Source organism: Fonticula alba (genome assembly GCF_000388065.1).
Source record: "Fonticula alba strain ATCC 38817 unplaced genomic scaffold supercont2.10, whole genome shotgun sequence".
NCBI classification, from domain to species: domain Eukaryota; order Rotosphaerida; family Fonticulaceae; genus Fonticula; species Fonticula alba.
The window spans coordinates 363181-371959 of NW_009242980.1; the positions used below are offsets into that span (position 1 = coordinate 363181).

Below are 8779 nucleotides of genomic sequence, written 5' to 3' on the forward strand. Positions count from 1 at the left end.
TTTCCATTCTCCCACGGGCCGAATGCTCCCGCGGCGCCCCCCCCCCTTGAGCCCCCCCCCCCCCCCCCCCCCCCCCCCCCCCCCCCGCCCCACCTCCCGCATCCCCACCCCCCGCACCCCGTGCACAGCATGCCGCAGGTCGGCGCCTATGGCATAGTCCTGCTCTGGCTGCTGGCCCTGCTGCCGGCGGGGGCCTGGGGCGCCTCCCCTGTTGGGCCCCGGCCGGCCGGCCGGTCGGGCCCCGGCGCCGGTGCGCAGGCCCTCATCCTGGACGAGGCCCACCTCCAGCGCGCGCCCTTCCCCCTGTTTGAGCATGACGCCGAGTGGCATTTCCAGGTCGGGGAGTTTGTCCGCGACGAGCCAGCGAGCCTGGTTACCACGAGCCCGACCACCCGAGAGACTCGGCGCTACCAGTCGACCGCGGTCGATCTGGCCTCCTGGCCCGAGTCCCGCACCGGGACCCGCTTCAGCATGGACTCCGGACAGATCACCCTCCGGGCGCCCAGCAGCCAGAGCCCCATCACCCCGGGCGACATCTTTCCCATCCCCTTGGCCACTGGTGAAACCGGCCTCCTGGAGGCGACCCACGACCCGGTAGGGGACTCCCTGCTGATCACCTATGCCAGTGCCGTGGAAAGCAAACTGGACATCCAGGGGCGCCAAGTCCGGCTGCTGGCCATCCATGCCACCACCGCAACCAATACCCACGTCCTGGTGGCCAGCGACAGCGGCATGCTGGAGGTCGCCTCCATCGGCGGATCCTCCGACATTGTCCCGGTTGTTGGCTCATACGGCACCGCGGGCGCCTTTGCCCCCCCCATGCGACAGGGCGACCCGCTGGCCGCCATCGCCGACTCGCAGGGCACCTTCCACGTGTGGACCCCGAACGCCTACTACACGGCGGTGTGGGAACCCCCGCAGTGGAGGCTGGTCAGTCAGCACCGCGACAGTGTGGTGCAGGTCCTGACCACACACATCCTGGACTCCGCAACCGAGAGCCGGATTATCCTGTACCGCGACCGGACGCTGGAGCTGTGCTATCACACCCTGACCGGGGCTTGCACCCTGCCGGTGACCACCACCCTGCCGGCGGAAGTCCCGCAGGACGGGCTGTTCATCAATGCCCCGGCCACCGAGTCTCGGGCGCCGCTCGGGTGGCTGATGTACGCCCCCCCCGGGGGGCACACCCTCTGGCGCATGGCTGCCCTGGAGAATGCCCAGCAGCTGTCCTGGCAGCCGCTCCGGCTGCCGGCCGGCAGCGAGCAGGTCGACTCCCTGCGCATGGTTCGCGTGTCCCTGGCCCTTGGCCACCCGCTGACCTGGGTCCCGGCCGGCCGGCACATGTACCTCGAGCCGGGGGACTTCCGCTGCCCGGGGGCGTCCGCCCAGCCGGATGTGTCCATCCAGTGCGGCAGCTCGGCCTCGAGCAACTGGAGCTGCGTCCCGGGCCGGGTGTTGGCGCCCTTCACCGTGCCGGGGCTCCTGTGTGGCGGGTGCGCTCGCGCCTGGTCCGCCACCGACCCGGCCAACCTGTCCAGTACGTTGGGCGCCGCGGGCCGGTGCCCCTGATGCTGCCTCCCTCTTACCCCCGCCCCCTCCCCCGGCTAACCAATGCCCCCTGCTCGCGTGTGTGTGTGTGTGTGTGTGTGTGTGTGTGTGTGTGTGTGTGTGTGTGTGTGTGTGTGTGTGTGTGTGTGTGTGTGCGTGCCCCGCGGCCTGGCCCTCGGCCGGCCTGGCCATCGGACGCCGCCTCAGGCGGCTGCTCGCCCTGCACCGGCCAGTGCGATGTGTGTGCCGGCACCGGGCCCACGGACGATTGTCTGGTTTGCCGCTCGGGGTTCGTGCTGTCGGTCGACCCGGCCACCGGCCGGGCGTCATGCGCCAGCAGCTGCCCGGACCAGCAGCCCGCCCTCAGCGGTGTGTGCCCCGGTGCCAGCGGGGTCGGGGCCCTGGACATGGCCGCCACCTTGACCAGCGTCCTGGTCACCATGCCCGCCCTGCCGGACCCCATCCCTGTGGCCTTCCTCGCCAGGACCTCCCTGCGGGTGGACCCCCAAAGCAACGAGGTCCAGCTTGTGGGCCCCATGGCCGACGAGCCGGAACGCTGGCTGGCCTTCCCCTCGGCCGAGGTGGATTTGCCGCCGCTGCTCCTGGACCCGGCGGACCTGCTGGCCGGGACGTCGGTCTCCGCCAGCCGGGCCGACTTCCTGCCGACGCGCGCCCCGGTGGCCGCCTACGCCGAGTCGTCGGTGGCCGCGACGGCCACCGGCCGCCAGATGCTGGCCCTCCTGTGCGAAGCGTCCTCCGGCCAACTGATGCGCGTCACCTTTTCCCAAGCCACCGCCGCCCCGTCCGAGCTTCAGGTCGACAGGGCGAATGTGGGCCTTCTCAGCGACTGCAGGCGCCTGGAGCGCCTCGGCCCGGACCTGGTGGCCCTCATGGACAAAGACCACTCCCAGGTGCACCTTTTCCGCATGGACCCGGCCAACGGGCTGCTGGCCCACGCGGCCCTGGCCGACACCACCACCCGGCCGGCCCTCCTGCCGCTCGAGTGGCCGGCCATCCTGCGCCTGGGGCCCGACCTCTCGTCGATCCACCCGCTGGACATGCTCCTGGCCAATGACCCTCGAGCCACGCCGCGCCGGGAGGCCCTCGGCGGGGTCACCGGCTCCTGGCACTCGACGGTCCTGCAGCCGGGGGCCGGCCGCCCGGGCGAGCTGGTCCTCTCGGCGTTGGTGCCCTCCGGCGGGACCTCCCACCGGTGGCTGGCCCAGCACATCCCGCAGGGCGGCCGCCTGCAGGGCCGGACCACCGACCTCCCCCGGGTGGAGTACGACCTGGGCTCGGTGTCGGACCCGGGCTCCGGCAAGTACCAGGTCCTGGCGGCCCCGGTCCTCGGCCAGGCCGGCGAGGTCGCCACCGCCCTGGTGGTCCTGACCTCGAAGGAGGTCGGGGTGGCGGCGCTGCACTGTCCGGCCGGGCGGATTGCCTGCCGGCTCCGGCCGGCGGTCTTCCGGCCGCTGGCCCGGCCGCTCGGCAGCCCGGACTCCCTGGTGGTCGTGGAGCTGCCGGCTCCGATGGGCCCCGGCGGCGGGGCCCATGCCCATGGCGGCTCGCCGGGCGGCCTGTGGATGGCCCTGGCCCTGGTCTCGGGCCTGGCCGGCGGGGGCCCCATCTTCCGGCTGGACATCGACCTCATGCCCCCCTGCCCAGAGGGGACATTCACGCCGGACTGCCGGGCCTGTGTGGCCGGCTGCGTCCAGTGCACCGGGCCCAACCCCCGCGATTGTGTCCGGTGTGCCGCCTTCCTGCCAAGCCAGCCGGAAGCCTGCCTGGCGGCCTGCCCGGCCGGCATGGCCCCCGGGCCGGATGGCGCCTGCGGCTGCCACCCCCTTTGCACAAATTGCCACCACTCGACCGATCGCTACGAGTGCCTGGCATGCGATGCCGGGCATGTGCCCGGCCCGCCGGACCCGGCCGACCCCGGCGGCCTGGGCCCGGACCGGTGCCTCGCCTGCCGGGCGAATTGCCACCGGTGCACGGCCCCCGGGCCGGACGGCCCCTGCGACCTGTGCAGTGTGGGCTTCTTCCTGCAGCCGGGCAGCGGCTGTGTGGCCACCTGCCCGGCGGGCATGTGGCCGGATGCCGACAACCGCGTCTGCGCCCCCTGCCCCGGGCCATGCACCTCCTGCTCCTCGGCCAGCGACTGCACCGCCTGTGCCGCCGGGCACTTCCTCAATGCCAGCCGCATGTGCCAGCCCTGTGACAGCTCCTGCACCGCCTGCACCGACAGGGCCACCTGCACCATCTGCCGGCCGGGGATGATCTTCCTGTCGCCCGTTCCCCAGCAGGCGTCCCTCTGCGGCAGCACCTGCCCCCCGGGCGAGTATGTCGGCGCCGGCCGGTGCGCCGCGTGCGATGGGTCGTGTGAGCTGTGCGCCGGCGGGCCGGACCGGTGCCGGGTGTGTGCGGCGGGCTTCCGCTGGGGCGCGACCCCGGGCCCCGGCGGCACCGGCACGTGCGTCGCCTGTGAGCCGGGGTGCGCCTCCTGCACGAGCGCCGCATGTTTGTCCTGCGAGGCGGGCCTCCTGCTCACGGCGGCCGGCGCATGTGTCAGCGCCTGCCCAGCCGGGTCGTTCAGCAACGGCGAGTCGTGCCAGCCGTGCGACATTAGTTGCGCCGCCTGCGCCGACGGCCAGCCGGACCAGTGCACGGGCTGTGCCGCCGGGCTGGAACTTGTCGAGGTCAGCCCCGGTGTCGGCACCTGCGTGTCCGGCTGCTCGGAGGGCCAGTACCGCGCGGGGGCCGAGTGCCTGCCCTGCGACGCGGCCTGCGCCACGTGCAACGGCCCCACGGACAAGGACTGCTGGCGGTGTGCCTCCGGCGTCCTGCAGGGCGGCGACTGCGTGCAGGCCTGCGCCGCCAGGCATGTGGCCGTGGGCGACCGGTGCCTGCCGTGCCATGTCTCCTGCGCCGAGTGCATGGGCACTCGGAGCACCGAGTGCCTGCCGGACTGCGCACCCGACTTGCTGGCCCTGCCGGCCGGGCAGTCGCCCACGCGCTGCGTGCCGGCCTGCCCGGCCGGATACAACACCTCAATGAGCGGCTGCCGCCAGTGCACGGAGCACTGCGCCAGCTGCCCGGAGTCGAACGACACGTGCGCCCTGTGCGAGCGCGGGTGGCTGCTGGCCAGCCCGGACTGCGTGACCGAGTGCCCGGCCGGGTCGATGGCCCAGGGCGGGCTGTGCGCCACCTGCCACGCCACCTGCGCCACATGCTTCGGCCCGGCGCCCGAGCACTGCCTGTCATGCGCCCCGGGCACGCCGCTCATGCTGGACACCAGCTGCGTGGCCGCCTGCCCCGGCACGCACTTCGCCGCCGGCGGGGCCCTCTGCCTTCCCTGCAGCCCGTACTGCGGCCGGTGCTCCGGGCCGGGGCGCGACCAGTGCACGGCCTGCCCGGCGGACCGGGTGCTCGTGCCGGCCGGCGAATGCCTGGGCGCCTGCCCGGCCGGGCAGTATGCCGACGCCGGCCGCGTGTGTCGCCCGTGCGGGCCGACCTGCACCGCCTGCTCCGGCGGGCCAGACCGCTGCACCGCCTGCCAGGCGCCCCGGCTATTGCACGCCGGGGCCTGTGTGGCCGGCTGCCCGGCGGGCCACTTCCCATGCGCCCCCTCGAGCCAGTGCGTCGCCTGTCCCCCCGGCTGCGCCAGCTGCGCGGCCGCCCCGGCGACCGGCGCCCCCTGCACGGCCAGCTGCACCGCATGCGGCCCTGGGCTCGCGCTGTCCCTGTCGGGGGCCTGCCAGGCGGCCTGCCCGGCCGGGGAGTACCTCCCGGCCGGCTCGTCCACCTGCGAGGCCTGCGCGCCGGACTGCGCCACCTGCCACGGCCGGGCCGATCGGTGCACGGCATGCCGCAACTCGGCGGCCTGGCTGATGGCCGACAGCGGGCTCTGCGCCAGTGCCTGCCCCGGGGCCGGCTTCGCCATGCTCCCGGACGGCCGGGCCTGCCTCCCGTGCCAGGCCGGCTGCGAGCACTGCCCGGCCCCCGACGGGGCCGGCCCCTGCACCATCGCCCCGACCGGGGCCCTTGCCTGCCCGGGGGTGACCGCCTGCCACCGGTGCATGGCCGGCTACCTGCTGCTGGCCGGCAGCCAGTGCGTGGCCACCTGCCCGGCCAATACCTTCCCCGCGTGGGATGCCCCCCTGCCCGTGTGCGGCCCCTGCCACCCCAAGTGCGCGGGCACGTGCACCGGCCCGGAGCAGGCGGACTGCTCCGGGTCCGCCGGCGGCTCCCCCGGCCGGCGGGACCTCGGTGCGTGCCGGCGCCGGCGCCCCCCTTCCTCCTGCCCCGCTGTGCTTTGGCTGTGGACTAACGTGCTGCCCGGTCGCCCTCCATGGCCAGCCCTCGGCCTGGGCCTCGGCCTGGGGCTGCTGCTGCTGCTGCTGCTCCTGGCCCTGGCCATCTTCCTGCTGCTGCGCCTGCGCCGGGCCCGCCGGCCCAAGGATGTGGTCCGTCGGAAACCCCCGGGCCCCTCTGCCGTCTCTGCTCGCCCACCTCCTCCGCCTCTCCTGCGGTCCCCCTCCCGACCCAGTCCGCCGAGTCCGACGAAAGTGCGCCGTCCCCCCCCCCTCCCCGAGTCGGCCGGCTGGCATGCGGCCCCTCTGTCTTCTTTCCTCTGTGTGCCCCCAAACAACTCCCCGCCCCCCGCTGCCACGCTCTCTGACTCTCCTTCTCTCCCTCTCGCCGGCAGACTCCACGGTGCTCAACACCATCATCGGTCCGCTGCCCCCGCCGCGTGCTCCCCCTCCGTGCCCCGTTGCTCTCGCCCCCCGCCCGGCCGCCTCTCACCCATTCCCCCCCCCCCCTTCCGCCCCGCCGGCGCGACCACAGAGATGTCCCTCCCCGGCGCCATGCAGGTGGACCTGGCGGCGGACTTCACCCCGATCGATGGCCCCCTCGGCGCGGGGGCCCAGGCGAGCGTCTTCGCTGCGCGCGCCGTCGGCCCCGGCATCTCCACGCGCCTCGGCTGCCCGGACACCGTGGCCATCAAGCAGATGAAGGGTACGCCCATCGGCCTGGCCACGCGCCCAGCCGGTGCTCGGCCGCCGGCCCCTGTCTCACTGACGGACCCCCGCCCCCCCCCCCCTTCCCCCTGCCAGCCGCCGCCATGAAGCCCACACAGGTGGCCCTCTTCCAGAATGAAATCGCCCTCATGTGGTACGCCCCCGGCTTGTCCCCGCGCCCGCGCCAGCCCGACGCACGGCTCTGACAGACCCCCCTGCATGGGGCGCAGGCTCCTCCGCGAGCACCCGGCCATCGTCCGGCTGTACGGCTACAGCGACCAGCCGCCGGCCATCATCATGCACCGGTACCAGACGGACCTGGCCACGCTGCTGCACTCGGAGGTGGCCCTCTCGCTGGGCGCCCTGCTGGACATCGCCCAGCAGTGGGCCTCCGGGCTGGAGGCCATGCACGCCAATGGCGTGGTCCACTGCGACCTGAAGCCGGCCAATGTCTTTGTCAGCCAGCAGCCGGCCGGGTCATGGACGGCGGCCCTCGGCGACCTGGGCACCTCGCAGAACCTGAGCACCGACCGGTCCTCGGCCCTGGTGACCACGGCCCCGGAGCTGAATGCCATGACCGCGCGCTATGCCGCGCCCGAGGTCCTGGTGGCCTTCCGGCGCCGGCGCCCGCTGGAGCCAAGCCACCTCTCCGCGGCGGACATCTTCTCGGCGGCCGTCCTGCTTTGGGAGAGCCTCTCCCGGGCCATCCCCTGGGAAGGTGCGTCCGCGGGGCCAGCTGCCCGGAGCCGGGGGGCGGGGCGGGGGGGCGGGAGACACGGGGCGCCGCATGCGCTGCAAGCTTCTTCTCTTTCTTTCGCACAACCCCACACTTGCTGACCTCCATCGGGCGTGTTGCCTCCCACCCCCCTTGCCCCTCGTGCCCGCCATGCTGGCCATGATGATGACACTGGCGGCGGCGGGGGCGGCGACGACGACGACACCAACGGCGAATGGGATAGCATGCAACTTTGAGCAGATCTCCGCGGCCGTGCAAGCCGGCGACCGGCCGGACGTCTCGACCGCCGTGGCCCCGCTGGGCGCCCAGGCTCCCAACCTCGGCCAGATGGCCGCCGACCTCCTGGCCCGGGCCTGGAACCAGGACCCGCTGGCCCGCCCGCCGGCCGCCACCTTCCGCCAGGTGTGCGCCTCGATGGCGGTCTTCTCGTCAGGGCAGTAGGCCGCACCCGGCTGGGCCAGGCCGGCGCCCCGGCATCGCCGCCGCCCCGCGGCCATGGTGCATGGACGGGCGGGCCGCGCTGGCCCCGTCAGCACGCGCAAATACACGCACTCACACGCACACACGCACGCACGCACCGGAATACGCCTCGATGGCTGGCAGCCCGCCCGGCCGGTCGGCGGCCCGTACGCGCGACCATCGGGGGAGGGGCACTGTCGCGAACCGGCGCATGCCCGGAACTGTGGTTGCCGGACTTCGGAAAGGGGCACCTTGGCACACACGGGGCTGGCCAGACGCCCAAGGGGCCGGCCGGGTCTTGGAGCAATGCCCGCCCCGTTTCACGACGCTCTTCCGATCTCGGGGGAGGGGCACTGTCGCGAACCGGCGCATGCCCGGAACTGTGGTTGCCGGACTTCGGAAAGGGGCACCTTGGCACACACGGGGCTGGCCAGACGCCCAAGGGGCCGGCCGGGTCTTGGAGCAATGCCCGCCCCGTTTGCCAATAATACCTCGGCATTAATAAAGGCCCCTTTCACGCGGGAGGGCCCCACACGCCTGAACCGATGATAGCCGGCCGTCTGGCGCGCTGGCTTCTTCTTGGCGCTCCCCGGCGGGACCAGGTGCCACAGGGCCGACGGTCACGCCGGCCGCCCTGGTCGACCCTCGAGATCGGAAGAGCGTCGTGACCGATGATAGCCGGCCGTCTGGCGCGCTGGCTTCTTCTTGGCGCTCCCCGGCGGGACCAGGTGCCACAGGGCCGACGGTCACGCCGGCCGCCCTGGTCGACCCTCGTCGGGGAACGGGCGCACCCCCGGCGCATGGCGGACCCTGCGCCTGATCTCTGCGTGATCCCGCGACTGCCAACTCTAGGACCCACTCCCCACGCCCCCGGGGGGCGGCGCCCTTCATGGCTCTCGCGCTCCCGGGCCAGGTGCTCGCCCGGGCCGGCGCGGTGTGAGCCCTGCGCAGGGAGCCCGCCGCCGTCGGGGCTGCTCCCCAACAGGCAGGGGGGGGGGGACATATTCACGCTGCTGGC

At 73.8% G+C, this 8779-nt stretch overlaps 1 protein-coding gene across 1 annotated transcript; it reads left to right on the top strand.

Annotated features, from left to right (window-relative positions):
• Nucleotides 1–95: 95 nt before the first annotated feature.
• Nucleotides 96–7867, top strand: H696_05385 (TKL protein kinase). The gene is made up of 9 exons (XM_009499226.1): nt 96–1537; nt 1756–5814; nt 5905–6011; nt 6095–6113; nt 6254–6280; nt 6394–6564; nt 6663–6720; nt 6797–7284; nt 7526–7867. Exons 1-9 carry the CDS (start codon nt 130–132, stop codon nt 7741–7743), a joined length of 6555 nt encoding a protein of 2184 aa, XP_009497501.1. The 5' UTR covers nt 96–129; the 3' UTR covers nt 7744–7867.
• Nucleotides 7868–8779: the final 912 nt, after the last annotated feature.